This window comes from Corvus brachyrhynchos, unplaced genomic scaffold (genome assembly GCF_000691975.1).
Source record: "Corvus brachyrhynchos isolate BGI_N302 unplaced genomic scaffold, ASM69197v1 scaffold31, whole genome shotgun sequence".
In the NCBI taxonomy this organism is placed as follows: domain Eukaryota; kingdom Metazoa; phylum Chordata; class Aves; order Passeriformes; family Corvidae; genus Corvus; species Corvus brachyrhynchos.
Window position 1 is genome coordinate 1010579 of NW_008236196.1, and position 21416 is coordinate 1031994.

The 21416-nt window shown below is 38.1% G+C and overlaps 1 protein-coding gene across 2 annotated transcripts in view; it reads left to right on the plus strand.

The window, feature by feature from the left end:
* The first annotated feature begins 11619 nt into the window (after positions 1-11619).
* MEMO1 (mediator of cell motility 1) overlaps positions 11620-21416 on the plus strand; it is an 18311-nt gene continuing 8514 nt past the window's right edge. Inside the window, exons 1-6 of one of the 2 annotated variants that reach the window (XM_017740109.1) lie at positions 11620-11747; positions 13844-13912; positions 15806-15918; positions 17236-17347; positions 18294-18436; positions 19575-19651. In XM_017740109.1, coding sequence (XP_017595598.1) covers positions 11635-11747; positions 13844-13912; positions 15806-15918; positions 17236-17347; positions 18294-18436; positions 19575-19651 — 627 coding nt within the window. In that variant the 5' untranslated portion in view covers positions 11620-11634. Of the gene's footprint in view, positions 11748-13843; positions 13913-15805; positions 15919-17235; positions 17348-18293; positions 18437-19574; positions 19652-21416 lie in introns of those variants that run through there. The other variant, XM_017740115.1, reaches the window with a different exon arrangement.

The following is a 21416-nucleotide window of genomic DNA, read 5'->3' on the forward strand; positions in this document are numbered from 1 at the left end:
CGCGGGCGCGCCGCCCTCCCGGGGGAAAGCGGCGTTTGCTCATGCCTGGCGATGGATCGGGCCCTCCTCTGCGCCTCGTGTGCCTGCCCTGCCCGGCAGACGCTCCTCGCCGCAGCTCCGGCAGTGGGGCTATAGAGCCAAGCCGTGGCTGCGCTTCGCACCGAGTGTTGCGCTTCGTCAGAGCACGCGAACGGATTTCAGTATTTTCAGCTGCTCCTGGGCGTTTTTGTTTTGTTAATTCCATGAGAAAATACCGCCTGTCTGGGGTTAGAAGGCAGGTGAAAAGAGGGATGTTTCTTTTATTTCTTGTCGAGGTGTGAAAAGAGGGAGATTTATTTCTCTTTTTGTAGTCTAAGAAGACCTTCTATTTTTCCTTCCCAAGCGCTTTCTTTAGTGGGCGTGAAAAGTTACTAAGCAGTAGCGCAGACTGGTTCTGTCCATAGAAAGATGTGGTACTTGCAGAAGAATAGAAGAAAAACGTGGTGCACTGAAGGGAGATCTACTGCTCCCCTTGCCCACGCCAAAAAGAAGGCAGAAACCTGTAATAATGGCTTGGTAGCACACATGCTTGGAAATAAGTTTTGGTCGGTTTTGGGGCAGAACAGCTTTTCTGAAAAGGATGCACATTTGTATTTTCAGAGCTGTTAATGCGATTTGTAAGGGATGTGCTTTTACTGGCCTCAGGAGTAAAGATGATTACAAAACTGCAGGTGAACGAGCTTAGATGAACAAGTGGCTGTTGTAATGAGCAGTTCAGAGGAATAGAGGGATGCAGTTGAAAAAAACCCAAACATTAAAGTGTTGCATTCAGGATCCTAAATTAACGTCTAAGAAGAATGAGATGTGAAAAGTCATACACTTCTCTCCTCCATAAATTGATGAACGAGGTATGAGGCAAAAAATGAAAGGGAAGAAAAGAAATACAGGGGGGAGGGTAACACAGGAAGAGGTGGATTGTGTGATAAGTAGCTGGGCTTCAAATGGTGGGTAGGCAGTTTCGAGACAACAATAGAGGACAATTGTTTTCCTTCTGAGTTTAATATTCTAAACATAATCTTGTATCCATTACAAAACTGGCCTCAAATCTTCATGCAGCTTGCAATTACATTTATTTCCAGTGATCTAGAAAGGTAGGTAGTTCTCTGTTTACAGAAAATATACGAAATCATGTCAAAGGTATCTATTTACACATGTGCAAAGACATCAAAACACTGAAGCTTTGTGGTAACCACGTTGGTTGTTCTATTTATATTTTCATTTATGAGTAAGGCAGAAAACTGATCTGTGATATGGAATGGCTACATGACCTTACACACAAATTTTGTACTTTGCTTGGTATTGGACTTAATATCAAATTATTACTGGATACTTGCAAATAAGAATTTTAATTTTTTAAAAATAATTCAAGAGGCATGGATACTGTCTTTGACTGTTTTCTTTTCTAGAAAAATTCAGTGCATAATTTAGTTAGACTACAGCTTGGTAAGTGTGTGTGACTAGTTTGGCCAGTACTAGCTGTTTGTAGTAGGACATCCAAAAGCATGTTATTGCCATTGCTTTTGGGCAGCCGTCTGGCAGCTGCTTATTGAGGAGATGTGGGATGGTTGCCCAGACACACTGCATGAAAAAAAAAACCCCAAAACTGAATCATGTTGTAATAATGAATTATGACAGCTGTACTTGTGACAAGTTAAATTGTTACAGTGTTATGGTGGGGGTAAGTGGTTGATGTTGCATAAGCTGGGGATTTTGGAAATATGTCTTTCCTTAAATGAACAAAGAGCATTATGTGTCTTGCTATAGAACTCTCTTCTGCTGTTTACGCTGGGTATGTGAGAGCAGGAATTGTGCCTGTTCAGCAAGGACAATTTGTAGCTTGAAAGCTAATTTTTGTGTCCCATTTAGGAAGGTCCATCAAAACTTGAGAGAAAACAAACAAGGACCACGAGGCTATGTGTTTGTCATAGACTTAACTTAAAATCTTCCTGTATTTCAGGCCAGACTCACATGTCAGCTGCTACATCAAACTTGTAACACAGGCTCCTCAATTGTACTGCTTGAATAAAGTGGGTTTTACCATGTGTTTTCAGCCTACATAGCTCCAAGGCTGGAACTGAGGCAGGGATTAGTTTGAATTGTGATAGTTCTTTGGTGTGTTCCCATGGTTCTCCGGGGATTGTCTTTTCAAGTCCTCCTACCTCCTCTGTTCTTGGCGCTCCTGTCTCGGCCCAGAAGCGATTTGCTGTGTTATATATAAACTGGTTAGCATTTAAGCTTCCCATTTCCTCCCAACTGCTCTCTTTCTACAGAGCTGAGTTTGATTACAGAGGGTGAGTGGATGCCCTGGCTACCCTCATCCTGCTCTGTAGTTAGATGACCCATCTGAAAGGGTAATGAGGAATGTGATTTTTGGCAGATACGTTCAAAATCATTACATCTGAAAACATTTTTGAAGGGGCTGAGTGAGGATAAGGTTTTTAAGTGGCAACTTATCCTGAGGTGCCTGGTACCTAGGGCTAAAACATCAACACACCATCCAGGATGATGCATGGCATCCTGGATTTGGGAGGGTGTGACCTGCAAATGTGAAGCACCCGTTGCTATTTTTTGAAAAAAAAAGTCTCTGAAATCTGGCTGTGGAAGTCAGCTCTGGGAAAGAAGGACCAAAGCCAGCTGAGGGGGAAGAAGACAAAGGGTGGATCTGTAATGCTGTCTAGCTTTTGTGGTCAGAGGATATTCTTAAACTGGGTTAGCAGTCTCCTCTGCACTCTGGGAGTGGAAGTAATATCAGAGGTGAAGCCACAACCAAGAGGGAGGTGCTATTCTTCACGGATGGTCAATGCAACACATATAAGAGGGTTTAGAAGAAATACGACTTTTTGTCTTTAGAGGCTGCTCATTCCTATGGGACAGCAATTGCTTCAGCTGAAAGTAGACCATTGCTCCATTATTTTCTCCAGCCATTGGATACGCACTCCTTAGGTTCTGCCCTGGAAAATGTAAACGTGCGCTACATTCTAGTATGAATACGCCACCTACTTGCATGATGCTAATGAATGCTGTAGAGCAGGTGAGACTGGCTGTTCAATTATGCACATCTAGGCACCTTCACATGTTAGAATGTTGCATCTAAGTAAGCAACTTGGTATTAGAGGGTAAGTTAGGTCCCAGGGAGAAAGCTCACTGCTTCCTACTCAGTAGAGGTGAAAAGGGGGCAAGACGTGGAAGATGGACTTCACCATGATGTTAGCATTTAACTTCCCATGTGTTCTTCATTGTGCGCTGTTGTAACAAAAAAAAAAAAATATCTAAAAATTAAGTTTTTCAAGAAGTTTTGGCAGGTGAGTTCAGTATGAAAATTTTAACCAAAGCAGTTGTCATCTCTTTTTTCTCTAGAATTCTTGGTGTGGGGAAGTTAATGTTCCTTCCACACCAGTCAGTGCAGCACCTTAATGACCTTCAGATGTGTACCTCTGGAACATTTGATTGGCAGCAAATAGAATAGTGAAGTCTGGTCAGTTGTTCCTCCTCCTACTTAGCAGCACCACTGAGTATGGGAAGCTTTACAACCAAGCTTCCAAACTGAAATGGTGCTATGCCCATTGCTGATAGTAGGCCACTGTTCTAAAAAACCTCATTCTTTATTTGTAGACCTTGATCTACATGTCTGCTTTTTAAAAAAAGTTAATGGTATATGACATGCCATTGCTTTTGTGGACTAGCAGCCTGGTGCATGCTGGCCACTGAAAACACTTGCAACATTTGGATAAGAGCATACAACGTAAATAAAAATATCGCCCTGTTGCACTGCTGTCATATAGATTGTTTAAAAAAAAAAGAAAATATCACTGTTGTGTGGTTAAAAATAGTACACTCATATTTATTTTTGGAATAAAGTCCCAGTCCTGCTGTATTAATTCAACCACCTAGTATCCAGACCTCTTGAGAAATTGATTTTTAACCAGCAGGGGGAAGAGGAAGATTAAGGACAACTTGAAACAAAAATGGCATAATTTTGAGTGTCTTTGAATGCAGGCAGATGCATTCCTAGATACAAAAGGAGCAGATGAAATAGAGTGGAAATGACATGCTATCCTGAGCATGGACTGTATGCAGGATAGCATGTTTATTCTTTGATGAGAGTAGATTCGGTAAGTGCTGGGCAGTTAGTGCTGTGGGAAATCAATCCATATGCTCCTGAAATGGAAATAAGCATTAGATTTGTGCATCTTTTTTCCCTCTGTAGCATGCCATGACAAGTGGGATGTCACACATTAGGGTGCTGAACATGGCTTATTGGCTGGCAGCTGGCCTCCCTCATCTGGCCCCTGGAAGTGCTAACTGAATACTGCGCTGCTCTTTATTGAAGTGTGTGATAAGAGTTCTTGTTTCAGCTCTTCCCCAGTTAGTGGCATGGTGATACAGGTAAAGAACGAAGGTTTTTAGTAGGCTCTTCCAGGTCACAGGAGTAAAATCAAATTGAGAATGTGTGAGAATAACAATACTACATGTGAAACTTGCCCTGCAAAACAAGTTTGTTGTTCTATTAGTTAGGGTTTATTTCTATGCTTTCTCTGACCAAACCATAGTGGGCAGAGGCGTGCTATTAGCCTGTGCCAGCTTGTTTGAACTAGGAGAACTTTCATTTCCATAAGCTTATTAATGCAAATGTGAGTTGGCAGAGTAATTGCTGTGTCGACTTGAAACACCATTGCACTTACTGTCTTCAAAGCTCTTTTTTTTAACGATGAGCCAAGTAAATGGCCAGTAAATATCTGAAGAGGCTTTAAACCTAATGGTGCACTTGCGTTCAGAGTTTTCTGCTGCCATAGCTGCCATACCCCAAAGGAGGGAGGCACTGACATCTTGTTGCTACCATTTGTAAGGATTACACTTCTAACTTGTTTGGACAAGAAATGCCAGAGCTGTCGAATAACTGGCTGTCTTACGGCCAGGGATGCTTCAGCCTTATGTTTTGGGGGGAAGTCTTCATGATGGTGTGTAGATCAGCTGGAAAGTATAATATTTTGAAGAACTTGAGCAGATCAGAAAATAAATGAAAAGGCAACTGTGTGCCGTGAATGATCAGTTTAGAAGTTGCACTTCCCTCAAAGTTGGCCACTGTTTTCACACGTTTGCAGCCTCTTCTATTCCTTTGTAATCCCCAGTAAGATCGGCATGAATGCTTTTTTACTGCCTTTGTACCAAATACTGTTTTTTCTGATGCCAAAACCCACTAACTCTGTTAGTAGCTCTGCGAGGTAGGCAGCTTCAAGATGCAATAGCAGTGTGATTCTGAGATAGAACTGCTCTCATTTGTGCCTTCTGGGGCTTGGGGGCCCTGAAGAGTGATGTGAGAATGACTGTTCGTTTTAATGAATAGTGCTGTAATCCCAGCATTTATATGCTTGTTGGCATGAGCTGGAACTTCTCATCAGCATTAGCAAAAGAGTGTACATCAGTTACAGCTGTTTCTGCTTTGCTGTGATGTTGCTGAATACGTGTAATTCATTCACCAGGCCTGCTGCCCGCAGTTTCTGAGTGCTGCTATGTTCACTGACCTGCATGGCTGTATCCCACCTTAACTTAGGGCAGAAACTCTTCTCTGTAGTGTGTTGGATATGGGTGTCTGCAGCAGCTGAAGAGGTCAGAAGGGAATCGCATGTGACTCTGTGTGTGGTTTAGACTAGGAATGCAGACGAGGGGTTGAGGAAGATGTTCTCTGTGTCATAAGTCTATGAAAGTGGTTTACTGTGGTGTGCCAGGAATCCTGGCATACTCCCGAAAATTGGAATAACTCATCACAGCTCGTTCATAAATGTAATGGAAAAGTAATGAATCATCGTGTTGTTTGTAGATGGTTATAGACAAATAGATCCAGGAAAACATGGAAAAAGCATGTGGGGGGGGGTCACTGAAATGAGACATGGTTTAGTGGTAGACTTGGCAGTGTTAGGCTTATGGTTGGACTCTATGATCTTAAAGGTCTTTTCCTGTTTGATTAATTCTAAGATCTCTTGTAGTGAAGAGAGCTTTCTGCAATAGCAGGATAATTAATGTACTGATCATGAAATCTTAATGTTGTGACATTAGCTGAAGCATTACAAATACAGCTGTTAAGTTCTTACCTTGCAATCTGTGAACAACTAATCATAGTGTCTTACAAATTCATCAAGTATTTGCTTTGCAGTGTTAAATACCAAATGTAATATCTCTCTGCCTTTGGTAGTTTATCTTTTTTTAGGCTTTTTATGGAGAAACTGGATGTGTCATTACTGACTCTTTTATGAATTAAACATGGAAAACAGCAATAATATGCAGACTGTATTATTTAGCATTGTATGCTGAAAAAGTGTACTGGAATAATTTGGAATAAAATTTCTAGGCTATTATTTCTAGCTGAATCACTTAAATATAGTCAAAATCAAAATACTTCAAGAAAAGAATGTAGATTCAACTTCCACTGTACAATGGGAATTGAAAAAGAGCTTTACATTTGGTGCAGTTCTGGTATCATTAAAATAGGTCTGCAAGTATCATTTAGTGAATACTTTCACAAATTTAATTTACATTTAGTGTCTATTAGAGCCAAAATCATTCTCAGAGGTATGGAGCAGAAGGTAATTTGTTTGGATCTCTAAATGACCTGAGTACCAAGGTTTTTTTATGAAGCTAGGTAGCTACATGTTGGTTGATATTCTTAATGAGTAATGTTATAATTTGATTTTTTTATTTTTTTAATTCCTGCCAACTTTCGGTAAAGGAAAATCAAGAACTAGTGGAATACTGGAGAACTGGGGCATGCAAGTAAGAACTGCCACCAAAGCAGATTTCGATATCTGTTTTAATGTTTCTGTTGTGACTTCAGTTTTATTTTCCCCCATTCAAGCATTACTTGCAGTTTTACTTCCATCTTACAATGTGTATAAATAGGAATTTATGTGGCATTGGTGTAATCTCTATTTGTGTCTTAATTTTTCCCCTGGTTCTTGTTTGCATAGGTAAATTTCTGCATTGCTTGTAGTCTGATCTCACCATTTAACCAATATTGGAGGAGAGTATATGCTAGCAGTGGAGAATGTGCCCATCAACATGAGTTGTTGGAAATCACCTTTTATTACTGCCAAATCCTAGTCTTTGCATAGCTAAAACTTATTTATTCAAGGATTTGGCTTTTGTTGCATTGAGAAACAGATTTTTTTTTTTAAAGTGGTGTTTGTGTTTTTTGAAAAATCCTTACACTTTCTGCAATTCTAACTGTTAGTTAGTCCTCTGTCACGTTTCAGATTGAGTTTGCCTAACAATTTGTTTCAGAGTCACTTTCAAAATTGTGGAGAAAGGAGTTCCCTTAGTTGCAGTTACTAAACTAATTGTATGCCAGCCCCCAGGGTTTCACTATTACTTTGATTTTTCTAACACTCTACAAGACTTATTTGCTTCTTACCACACATGTTGTAATATTTTAGAAGCATTTTTGAGGTGTAGACCTTTTTCATCAATGGGAAAAGGTAGTTAAAAGGAGGAAGACTCAAAGGCTCCTATAGGCAGGAGACATGCTTGGATGAGTAAAAGCTGTCAAGTAGAGCTGTGAATGCTGGGGACTGCAGTGTTGCTGTTGTGCTCCAGCATTACTTACCTTGCTGCAGGTGCTGTACACAACTGGCCAAGGCAGACCAGAGCAGTTTTCCCTGGTGCTGCTCTAAATTTTGGTTGAGGTTTATGCTCTTCCAGTAAAAAAAGCATTCACTGAGACTGAGGATTCACAGCAAACACTGAGCCTTCCCTACCAACCTGAAAAAGTACATTTTGTATGTGTAATGGTGGCTGCAGGAAAAGGAGCAAAATGCCATTACATTATGTAGACACTTGACATATAAGCACTTCAGCCTCACCAACAAGGTGAGGTTGGCTGTGGAAAGAATGTGCTGGTTTGGCTTAACCCACAAAGTCTGGACCATGACAGCTGTAAACCGGGGTGATGATCTTAGCTGAGTCACTACCAGATGTCGTTCTGTTATTACTCCCTGGGTAACAATGACATGCAAGTAACTTGGAAGGATTCTTTCTTACTCTATTCTAGAGCTTTCTGATGGGGATAATGTTGATTGTTAAAATAAGTTATCCTTTTAGGCAACATGATTGAATAAATGCTGCCTGTATTTGTATCCATAAATTTGCCTGGTGGAGACTTGGTCTGTGCTTACAATTGTTTTAAACTTTGGCATAACTTCTACTGGATTTCAAAACAAAACAGGATGTGAAATATCCACAGATAATGTCAGAAATCTTTAGTTACACACCTATATTTATACTTGACTTCATAGGATTGAAATGCAGATCTTAATGTTACGTACTTCAGTGAAGCTCATATTTTGCTGCTTAACCTTCTTTTGGTCAATAAAAGGTCTTATCTTACAGTAGTAATGCTAAAGTATATTGATTGTTGCATCCAGAAATTGTATCCATAAGGTTTTCTGCCCTTCTGTCTGGGTTAGCCTTAAAACCTGTCTTGCTCTCATCCTGCCATCTTTCTCAAGATGAGCTTTGCACCTGAGGCTCAAGGAGCTGGGACCTGTTGTACTTCCCACCACAACAGCAAGAGGATACATGGGTGGCAGTGCTGTTCACTGCCCATGCTGGTCATGTAAGGAGATGCATATTTATTGCAGCTGTCTTGATGACTGTTTTTCCAGTTAAGCTTCATTTAAATATGAACAAAACATACTTATAGAACACTTTATGAAGAAGTTACTCATCTACTATAATACAATTCCATATGGCAGAGCATAGCTACTGTGATAGTGTGGGTTTATTTGTATTTTGTATAACCAAGTCAAATATTTTGACTTTAGCCTTAAGCATTCTCATGTTTGAGAAATTGGGAGAAAAACTTCTCTGATCACTTCAAGAAAAAGTTGGTGCTAATTTGGTAACAAGAAAATTACAGTTCTAGAGTATCCCCCTTGAAGTATTTGTAAGCATAGGAAGCTGCAGGTAGGCTCTACTTACCTCAATTCATGTGGGTACTGTGTGATTTTTTTTTTTTTTTTTTTTTTTTCTTTTTTTTAGTAAAAGGCCATGGATATGTTGTACTCTCCATTCTCTCTCTCTCTCTCTGTTAGTCCTCTGGAGAGAGAAATTTGATTGCATGTTTTATTAAAATAGTGCAGTTAAGTATAAGTTGAAATGAAAGTTTACATTAGGTCAAAATTAATTATTTGAATGGGCACCTCATACTTGGCATTAAAGGGAAAAAATCTGAGAGCAGATGTGTTACTTGGTCCTTAAGTAAACTCTGACAGAAGTTTTATCCCTTGGGTTGTACAGATCTGTTATTTTACTGCCTCTAGGAAGAAAATGTTACTTTGTTAGTGTGTGTCTGTAATAGCAGACTAAGCAAACCTGGCCATCTTACCCTGCTACTACACTGTAAGATCAGGAAGTTCTGGTCAGATTTGACCACTCATGAAATTTTAGGATCTTACCAGGTGTTAGACAAATCGCCTTAACCACCTCCTTAGTGAAAAATCCTTGCTAAAGAAGGGGTGGAGGAAGGCTAAGCACAGTGCTTTGCTGGGGAAGAGTTTCCCTTTGCTTAACAAATTTTGGCCCTTTTGCAATTGTGCTGCTTATTGATCCTCTTCTTTGAGGAGAAGGGGTCAGGTGGGGAAAAGTAATGTTTAAATCTGGGTAGTCAGTGTTGGAGGGGAAAAAAGTGTCTTCCTAAAGAGCTTCATTCAGAAAGTATTTTATCTTTCTACATATTTTGGGAGAATTAGGGAGTAGAAATTTTTTTAGGTGATTTGTTTCTTCACTCAAGTATATAACAAATAAAAGTGGTAATATTGTAAAAGAGTACTGGTTTGTTAGTCTTCTAGCAGCTTAGAAGGAGGATGGAAATAGAGACCCATTTATTTTTACTTAGCTTCCCCAACAGCCTCCATTTTCTAAGATGTCATTATCCTTATCTCTACTGCTGCTATGTTGGCTGCTTGTAATTTCCCCAAGCAACAGAAGCAGCAGAACAAAATTGGTATGTGGTGGTATTTTTATAACAATTTCATCATTTCACAAAGTCACTGTATTACATGAGTGACAGCAGTTAATCTGTGTCACTCTTTCACCTTGTTAGAGTTGTAGACAGTAACTAAGGCTTTCAAGGTGTAATTGAAGGCTTAGGAAAATGGTGCTGCTTAGGAAAATGGTATACTTTCTTCATGTAAGAAGGTAGGGTTCTTCACAACTACAGAAGTTGTCCTTTTTCAAGAAACACATGGATTTAATTTTGTATAAAAACCAGTGGCTTCAACACCTCCCCTTCACCCCTGGGTTTCCTAGGGAAAGCTTTTTGACTATCCCTGGATTAGGGATAGTCAAAAAGGGATTGATTGGATTCTGAAAAAGTCGACATCTTTTCTTTTGTTCTCTGTGGTTCTTGTCAGCCTTTTGGAGAGCTGTCAGCCCTTGTCTGACAGGGCTGTTTGGAATCTATCTGTGAAATGGCTTCAGATACTTAATTTGGTTTTGACTTACACTGGCAGTTGGTAGTCCAGCACCTGCAGGGGGAAGATACAAAAATCTACAGTGTGCATGGAAGAGGAAAAGCAGCTTGCTGCACCATACTTTACAGATAAACTCTGCTGCCGTAGAGTTCTGCCAAAAGCATAGTATCAGCTGAAAATAGTGCATCTATTTTCTTTGTTATTGGTATGTTACTTGTAACAATAGCAGCTGGATGAGTTTTACTTGAAAGCTTGTTTAGTGTTCATTAATATGAAAGAATGTTGTGCTGTATTTGCCAGACTTGAGACATCAGAAAGTTTTCTTGTGATGGGAAATAATCTAAGTATGGTTTGTTTGGTTTTGGTTTTTTTAATGTTGTATTTCTAAAAGGCTTTTTTATCATCTGTCAGGTGATTGAATTAAGAATATTTGCTACTTGTTGAGGTACAGACCTTAGTTTAAAAAAAATTAAATTCTGGATTGGCCAGTTATCAAGGTTGACAAAGTGTTCATGTACTTGTAGTATATGTTGATTGATCAGAAGTTGTTAAGGTGTTAGGATAAGCATAATGTCTTCTTACTTTTAGCTTTTTCCTGTGGATTTACAGATTTTCCAGGTTACAGTGTGTTTTGTATTATGCTCTTGTACTTGCTTAATAAAGGATTTATTACCATAACCATTGGCTATCATGCAAATCTCAGGCCTTTGTCTTACGTCATCTTGTCATTCTGGTCTCTCTTGATAAAGATCGTAACTTTGTACTTCTGAATTCTGCAAATATGGTTACAAGAGGAAACAATCATCTGTTAGTGATTCTTTTGAAATCAGCAGCCATCCTTTCTAATGGTGAAGTGGTGTGTTCGTTAGTCCCCACAGAGAAAGAAACAATAACTGTGTTTAGATGCGCAGTAAATGTGCTTCCTGGACCAGGTTGAAACTTCCCTGCTGTAGCCTTCAACATTACATGGTTGGGGTTTCTTTTTGTTGTTGCATGGGGTTCTTTGGGGGGGGCATATTTTCTTCTGTTTGTTTTTAGATTTAAACTCAGCCTTTAATGTTTAAGATGACTTTTAAATCTGCTGGACTTTTGAACTTTATTTGTAAGTTCTTGAGGTGTGTTAGGTTCTTTCATGGCTTCAGTATTTCTGTGTCTCTTCACAGGACCCCAGCTGAATGCACAGCTAGAAGGTTGGCTTTCTCAAGTACAGTCCACAAAAAGACCTGCAAGAGCCATTATTGCACCGTAAGTCTGAAATAGAAGTTCAGTATATCTAATATTTGATTGGTTACATGCTCGTTTTCTTTTTTGAGTGATTTTGATAACCAGTAAAAGCTAGTATTTAGTTCAAAGAAGTGTTGTGTGGTTTCTAAATAAGTGTTTTGGATATAGCATAGAATGGCAGAAATCTATGCACATTTGGATGTGTGATTAGCTTCCTTTTGGTGATGGACTGCACACATAATATTTGTTTGTGACCCAGTCAGATGGGTAGAAGTTGTATTAATGAAGAAAACAACAAAACCCCTCCAATAACAGGGAAAAAACCCAACCGCAAAACAAAGTAAGCAACTCTCCTGCATCTCTCCCACCTCCTGAATAAAATTTAGCAAAGCTTAAAAACAACAAGTAATTAAACACTATTCAACTATCCAAAATGGTTTACTTTTGTTATATTAGTTTGGTTTTATTTGAGCTATTTGTCCACAGCTGAAATAGGGATCATCTGAATATTTAGGGAGAATTCAACTTCTGGAAGATACTTGAGACATGTAATGACAAAAATATGTTGGTCATTCCAAGTAATTATGATTTGGAAGGAAACACTAGGAAAACTACCTTAAATATATTGTTTTTCCTGTGCTAACATAGCATTGTCATAATGTTTGAAGTATTGCATAATAGTATTGCGTGTGCAGAAGAAATTGTCCTACATCTGCCTTAGTCTTTCTTGCAGGAATGTCAGGAAAGAGACCTTTCAGCTGCAGATTATGTAGTCTAGTTCTTTTTCCAGGATTGCTGGAGGTCTTCCTGTGGTCTCACCACATTTTTTCGTTAATTGTACCCTTTTTTTGCCACCAGTGAAGTGAGATATGTCTAATATTTTTGTGGATGATGGAAGAAGCCTGTAGCAGTGGGAACATTTCAGCAGGCTCTTTTGACATTGTCTAATAACATACCTTGCCCGTTTGTGAGGTCTCGGTCTGCTGTTTCTCCCCTTAGTATGTATGTTAGTACCTTTCTGAGCTCTTCAGAATGAGTGGGGTAAGTGATGTTGAAGTAAAATCCCAGGGTCATTTTGAAGATAACTTGCTCCAGGTATCAGTCTGTGGATGAATACAGATGTGTGTGAGCATACATAAATATAAGTACATATAAAATCCTTCAGTGCTGTCAGTGGGAACTTCTATCTTCAAACATCCTGTAAATCTCAAGGCTTGCAGCATGCATCATTCTCAGTGTCATTGTGTAAAGCTGTGGTGTGGACATACTGCTAAGTGACCAGGAGCCATTTTCTACCTCTTGACCTGGGACTCTGGGAGCAAATGATCTCTGAAATTAATGCTTTTAGTGGTGTAAAGTGAATTTTCACCCATTTTAATGGTCTTGAAGAGAATGGGCCTTCAGATTTGAAGGCAGTATTTGAAACAACTAGTCAAAATGATTATAAATTGTGTTGGAGCACACACAGGAACAGAGGTTGAGCAAGGACCAGGCCAGAGTGATAGGAAAGGAAGGTGAAGCATGTAGCTCATTCTCTGCAGTAAAAGCTAGCATGATGCTGCCTTCTCCTTTCCATGTGCACATTCATTCTGTCACTGAGATATTCTTAAACAACAGAGCATTTTTATTCTCTCTTTATCTGCTGTGACATGTAGTTCTCTCTTTGCCAAGGCCCCTCTACTGTCATTATGTCCAGTTACTGGAGTGTGGTTAGAAGAGCTTTCTCCAGTAGTTTGCCACTCCCTTGTTCCCTGGCTGCTCTGTTGGCATTATCGCGAGCTTCTCATAACAGGTGGCTGTGCAGTCTGCATGCATCCTTTACAAGTAAGGGAAGGTCCTTTGATCTGGAGCTTTCCTGACTCTTCAGTGGTCATTGATAGTTTTTTAATCAGTCAGTAAATGGTTACTGCCAGTTCTTCAACAAGTATGTGTCTTGTGTGATCAGTACTGCAGCAGTGCTTTCCTGCTCTTTCAGGAGTTGATTTTTGGATCACTCTTACAATTTCTAGCTCACTGGGGACAAATAATAAATTTAAGAGATTAACATTTAATATCAACATATTTAAGATGTTAAGTAGTATTTAACATCTTAACATTTTGTACACTTTGATTTGCAGCCATGCAGGATATACCTATTGTGGATCTTGTGCAGCCCATGCTTACAAACAAGTGGATCCCAATATCACGTGAGTGTTACAGCTTTCTTTACAAAGCTTAGGGCCCTTGCAATCAGCTGATAGTGGAATGTTCTTGTTACATTCTTACAGCTTGAAGTACTCAAATTTTAACTTTGTATTCTTTTTGGCCTTCTATGCATTGCTTCTGTTTGAACATGTAAATGTTCAAATTGGATGTTACAAAAGGGGGGAAAACAGTAATATTGTTAAAATTATTGGTAACTAATTTTCTACAAGGGAGGGATTAAAGATGTTCTTTTCACAGTTTATTACTGGTGTTCCACTGCTTTTGTAAAAGCCCAAGCTGTTTTTGTTGGGGTTTTTTTGGATTTTGTTTGGGTTTTTCTTTGTTATTGTTGTGAGGTTTTGTTTGGTTTTTTTAAGTCTATTGAAATACTTCACCATGATTCTGCATTGGTTTTTCAGTGTAGGATTATGGGCTGAATACTGCCAGGATTCTCTTCTGCTGTGGAGAAAGTGACCAGTGTGTTTATATAATATGTGAAGTTAGTGAAAGTTAATCATTCCAATAATTTTAAATGAACTTTTGTTTCTAACAAGTTTAAAAAAAGAAAAATTAAAAAAAAACCCCAACATGCTGTTGTAGTCTGTGCCTTCCCCTAAAAATATGAATCTAGTTATTTTTGAGTAAAGGAATATAATTCTTGTTATATTCTGCTGACACCAGTGTTGTTTTTTGTAAATGACAAAAATTCAAAACCTCTCCAGTATATACTCAAAGTATGTATTTTGCAATGCTAAATAAAAACTGGCTAGGCTTATCAATTGTTCATAGGATAACATGCTGTAATACTTTTCAAAGGCAATGGTTTTAGTTCTTTCTAAACTATTGCAAATGATGTGAAAATAGCTCATGGTATGACAGACACCTAGTTTCTCTAAAATTTCCTGAACAAGCTGCATTCCCTAGGTTCTCTGATATGGAGTTGGTTGAACTTGCTGGATCATTTGCTATTTTACTGCATGGGATGTTTAGAATTCAGCTTTGAGCTAAACTGTTGCATGTTTGGATATTTGTTTTTATTAGCTTTGCAGAAAGTTTGTGTTTTAGTATACCTTGTTATAGCATTCCCTGTGTAAGGGGTTAAAAAAAACCCCTCACAACTTTACATGTCTCTCCCACTCCTTTAATTCAGTGCCAGAAACAAGATGATATGATCCTGAATCTGAAAAGCTGAATTGCCTATATTTTTTTTTCTTTTTTCTTGTAAGTCCTGTGGCAGGAGACCCTTAACATCTAATCAAGAGCCAGGAACTGAGGACTTGATGAAATAACATCATGATGACGTGTAAAAGGTTGCAGTATCAGCTAAAGCTGTGAATGTGCAGGTCCAAGTCCCTGTTGTTGATGCAACAACAAAAAAACCTTAACATATAACAACATAAACCCAGCATTTGAGAAGGATCTAAATTTTAATTTAGTGAAACCTAAGTAAGGCTAATCAAGTAAATAAGTGAAAAACTCTGAATAGATGATAAACCCATAATCATTATTTGATCATGTATTTATTGAAGGTGCATAGCCAAAGGTTGTGTTGATTCAAGGAGAGAATTCAAAAATCTGTTCTAAGCGGCTGTAACACATCATTTGGCCTCCAAATGAGTGCAAATTTCTAGCTGATGAGTACCCTCTGATAAATAACCTGCTTAAGAGATTTAAGGCTAGAGGAAGTGTTATTGAACTGAACTCATGATAATTTCTGGGATACCGAGCAAGGCTGGGCCACGGATTGATCTGTGATCTTACTGACAGCCGAGTAAAACTATTGTAGCCATGAGAAAGTATCACTTTGTACATTTTTATTAAACTTGTTGCTCTAAGCCAAGTTGCTGTACAATTGCAGTTGTCTAAATTGTGGCCTTCTGTGTTAATTGTTGTAGCCGAAAAATTTTCATTCTTGGGCCTTCCCATCATGTGCCCCTCTCCCGATGTGCACTTTCCAGTGTGGACATTTACAGAACACCTCTGTATGATCTTCGAATTGACCAAAAGAGTAAGTGTGTGATAAAGCTTGGACTTAACTGAGGCTTGACTATTGACTGTGGTACTACAGTGATGAGGATTTTCTTCTTGTTGGGCACTGCCTTGCTGTAAGTGGCATACAAGTGCAAATCTGGTTTTAGTGCAGCAAAAACTAACTTCTGAAAGATCCTGGTTGTTTCAGACATGGTCACATTATAACCGTAATGTCTCTCTTCCTTCTGGCAAGTAAAGAATTCTACATTTTTGCTTATCTTTTCCATTTTGAGTGTGTGCCTCAGGGTTTTATAACTAAAAAAGTGTTACATCAAATAATAGCTCATTAAACACCACCTCCATTTTCCTCTGAAGTATTCTTGCTGGAAAGAAACGTTCCTTAGTTGGTTTGAATTTGATTTCTGATCGAGGAATAACAGAGAAACAAAATATTGCTTTTATTTGGATGCATTATTGCATGTGACTTGTTAACTTGTATACTTAAATACTGTTAGTCCATGAAATACCAGTCTTTTGAACTAAGTGCAGTGAAGATAAATTTGATATTTTGAGGTATACCTAAGTGATACAGCATCTTTTTCAGAAGTGCTAATTAGCACAGATGTGTTGTTTCACTGTAACTGTGATTAAGCAAGCAAATTCAGGCTTTCTACATAGAGCCTGCAGAAATTTCCGTAGGTAAGAAATGTTTTGCTTTCTGTAGAATTCCTTTTTGGAGCTGAGAAGGGGGCACAGTGGAGAATTCATCCAGTGGAGAATTTTCAAAATGTAGAGATGACTCTGCATGTTCTCAAGTACACTTGAGAGTAGAAAAGATAACTGACAAATGTTGATTACTTAATCAGTTGTGGCTGTCTCTAGATTTCATGATTCAGTCAATAATAAATTCTATTAAACAGTAACACATCCAGCAATGGCTCAGCTGATGAATTTTTATTAAAAAAAAAAAGGTCAGTTTATGAAGATAAAAATTCATTGACTGGGCAAACGGTTGTATATTTTCAAATGTATTTTATTTGTGTAATTTAATTTTGTATCATAACTGAAAATCTTTTTCAATATACTGATAAGGTCGCTGATTTAATACACTTATTTTGTAAACAGAATAAATTATGGTTATATTTTAATGACTTCAACATAATTTTAATCCTGAATTTGTTTAGAAACAAATGATTTATGATGATAGCTCTTGGAGTCCTTGGCAAGTAATTTTTTATAATGGTTATGTTCTGATAAAGGTAGACTGTAGCTTGCTTTTTGCACCTGTAGTGGTTTTCAAAAATAAGCAAAAAAAAAAAAAAAGTAGTAAAAACTGATCTTTCATTCATTTCAGTTTATGGAGAATTGTGGAAGACTGGAATGTTTGAGCGTATGTCCCTACAAACAGACGAAGATGAACACAGTATTGAAATGCATTTGCCTTATACTGCTAAAGCCATGGAAAGGTACTAGGGCTAATAACTTCTACAAGAATGAACATTATGTGCATAAATGTTTGAGCTACTGTGAAGTCCAGTAGGAAATAATAATACATTTTATGGCATAGAAGGCCTGATAGTGTATATAATGCTCATACTCCTCCATCCCCCAATAAAAATTTTGGTAAGGAGCGGGTCAGAGACTAGGATAAGCTGCTGTAATTGGAACTGTGAGCAGAGCAAACATCTGAATGATGAAGTTATAACACCTCTTATAACAGGTTGCCTTAATAGAGTTAATATTAGACATGTCTTCATGAACTTTTCTCAACAACTGATTTTTTTCCCCACTTTTGTAAGGCAGCTCTGAAAGAAGTTCAGATAGTTTTCTGTGGGATTTTAAGTTTCTTCGGAGCCTTAATACTAATTTTGAAATTAAGGGTGTGTTTATAGCTACTGTTTCAGATGTTAGCTTTAAATAAAAATTGTCATCTTTAAGGAAAAAATGTCAATCTGTGTTGGGGTTTCTTCCCCAACACATGCCCCATCCCCCCCCCTTTTTTTTCTTACTTCCATTGTGTTTTGAATTTTCCCTAGAGTATCGGTATATACTTGGGCACTATGTTGAGCATTTTCATATACGTTTTATATACTTTGGCGAATTACCCAACACACAGCATCTGTACAGGGAGAATTTAATTCTTACTTCATTCCTGATTTCACTATGTCTTTTCTTTTTGTTTGCCTGGTGTTTTCACTTTGCAGCAGGGAGAAATACTGATTTTGGGGGTGTGTGTTTTCTGAAGTTGAAGTACTTTGTGGTTCTAAAACCACATCCTACTATGACCTTACCAAATTACTATCGTCAAATAAACATTTTTAACTTTTAAACATTCTGCTGTTTCAATTAGCAAGCCCTAAAAAGATCTTCAGATGTTACTTGAATTACAACCTTTTTTCTCTTGCTTATAAGCCATAAGGATGAGTTTACTATTATTCCTGTGTTGGTCGGAGCACTGAGTGAGTCAAAAGAGCAGGAATTTGGAAAACTCTTCAGTAAATACCTAGCTGATCCTAGTAACCTCTTTGTGGTTTCTTCTGACTTTTGCCATTGGGGTAAGTTTCATGTCTCATTATATATTGAATATTTTGTAGCTATTTTAAAATAATGTGTTTTATTAAACATTGAACATTTAAACTTCTGGTAAATGTATTTTTGCAACTTAAATGCCTTTGTAAAGTTAAAAAAGACTTTAAAATCTGGAATAATAGGTGAAAAATATTGATGTGGTAATGTGTTTTCAGTATAGTGGAGGAAATAAATGGTGAAGGTGTGTGGGTTTATATACATCTCTTTACTGTTGCAATGAAATAATTGTCTGAAGTTGCTTGCTCTTTTTACTCTTCTTTTAAGCACCTCAAAACAACTTTCAAAACAAATTAGCTAAAAATTCACAGGGCTTGGCCACATTCCTCTGCTAGAAATAAGTTTTGTATATTTTACTGCTGGGTAAGATAGCAGATGGATTATTTATGCCAATTCACCCCAGTTCATCTTGGTGGCAGAGCTATAAAGACTCCAGAAGCCTTGACTTCTGTCCTGCTTCATAATTTTATTTTTCTTTTAAATGTGATAGTAGCTGGAAAAGGGACTGCTTCAGAAAGATACGTTACACAACAGACCTTCTTCCTTTTTTTCCATTGTCATCTTTGGTCAACTTAATTAAGTGCAAGTTTTACTTGTCTTTGAATTGTGGAGTAGGTGGAAGTATATATAAGAATGACCTGGTCCTGTTGTGGCTAATGATCCATCTAGAACTGCTCATTGAATAATCATGAATTTTTTCTTTTAACCTTCATTTACTGTGGCTATTGTTGTGCAAGCAGAAGTAGCCTGACTCCATGGTTGACTTTGTCAAGAGGGATAGCAAAATGAAATGTTGCTTTATTTCTTAACTGGTAGAATTGGATTCCAAGGCAATAACAGGCAATTAGTGAGTGATACTTCAGTGTCAGTTCTACATAGTAGATTTCTCTTTAGGAATATAGACACCCATCGTGTATTTTTTTTACTTTGCTTCTGGGCTGCTACTTCATGATTGCCCTAGAATTTCCTCAATGGAGCTAAAAGGTATAAAATTAATGAAGATTACTACTTTGCAAGTATTATACTTTCAAATATTTAGTAAGTATTAGGGAGTGTTTTAGCTACAATTTTTCCCTTTTTTATTTTATACGTGATTTTTGTTTCAAGGTCAGAGGTTCCGTTACAGTTACTATGATGAATCCCAAGGAGAAATTTATAGATCCATTGAGCACCTAGATAAAATGGTAAGTTTTCAGATTTGGTGGAACTAACTAACAAATTTCTCCTGTACATTCCATTTCTTTGAACACTTCAGAAATTTCTCTAACAAGATATTATAGATCAGCTATTTTATTGAATGTATAATTTTCCTTTGTTTACCACAATAAGAATTTAGCTGTTGGTTTTAGCTAGCATCCTCCCTTCTACTGACTGCGCACAATTATATTGCGGGTATAAACTAGTAAGCATAATTAATGAGAAGAAATGCATGTTCACCTACCTAAAAAGCTCTAATGTAACGTAATTTCTGTCCACGTACCCTCTTGTGTATTTGGAAAGCAGTAAAAATTATGCATGGAGAATTGTGGTAGTTCCAGCTTGCTAGCTGTGATACCTGCATATAGAAACAGCATTGTGATTATGCAAAGGGTTTCAGCAACGTCCATTTGGAGGAAGAAAGGCTGTAGGACATTGCACTGGTCAGGAAAATGAAAGCCACTGTTTCCTTGGCAGTAGCCTTCCCCATGCCCCTTGCTGTGTAGTAGATGGTGGGGAAAAAGCAGTAGACCATACTTCATTTTGGGTTTGGCCAAAGGCTGAAAGGATGCTACATACAGAAAGGTCCTATGCCAATTATGTTGCATTTTCTTTGCAGTCACAGGAGCCAAGGATTTCTTTTTAAATTAAAAAGAACCCCAATAACTTAATGGTCAAGACTATACTTAAGGCACAGAATAGCAGTAATTTTTCTGGAAATATGTAACCTGAAAATTTGTTTTACAGCTGTTTGCATCATTTATGTAAATTCTGTAGAATCTGTTGGAAGAGAGAACTGTTCTTATTCATGGCATGTTAATTTTTTCCTTGTCTTGAAGGAATAAATCCTATCTGTTGGAGAGATCTCTAGACTTTTTTGCTTTGGGTATCCATATTAACCTCTTTGTTTTTCTTCTATTCATCACAGGAATAGTATGAGTAAATAATTTGCCTTCATTCTGTTTATCCCACCTTTAATAATGCTTTTAGTCAGTTGAGAGGCTTCTCTGTCAAGACAAGTGTTTTTCTACAGAATCAGCAGCTTTGAGTATTTTTGCAGGAGAGCAGATTATGGTGCATTAGCAAACACTAGTTTCCCCTTGTTAACTTCTGTGGTGAAAGCTTGAAGAAAGACTGGACTTTGGCATTTAATTACTTTTAGGGAATATGTTGCTGCACCAACTCTTTCTTTTGGTAGTTATTCAGCCAAGTGGAGGTGACATTTTTTGTAACATGGAAAATCATATCTACTGTTCAATAACTATAAAAATACTGTTTTGATCTTCAGTTGAACTGGAAAACTAAACATGCTGTATAGCAGTGTACTGTGGTTATTTTTTGCTTGTTTATATCATGCCATATCTAAACACATGACTCCATGTTGCAGTGGGGATTACTGCAACAAGCATATTTCAAACCAGGAGTCTCGTGGAAAGCGAAGTATATATGGACAGATTCTTGGCAGATGTTTCAGAGGTGTTTATTTCTCCAGCCGCATGGCCGGGGCTCAGCTCAGGAACCCCGGAGTCACGGGACCCGAGGGTCCTTGGCCACACCAGGGAACACAAACCAACCAATGGGAAATGAGACTGACCAGGGGCAGGGAAACCCCGTGCCTCCCCCCCAGGGCTCCTCTCCCAGGGCTCCATGGCAGGGGGGAAGGGACCCCAACATCTCACCCGTTTTATTTTAATAAAAGGAGAATGAAAACAACTGGATAAACATAACAAGAACAGTTTCAAGACAAAACAA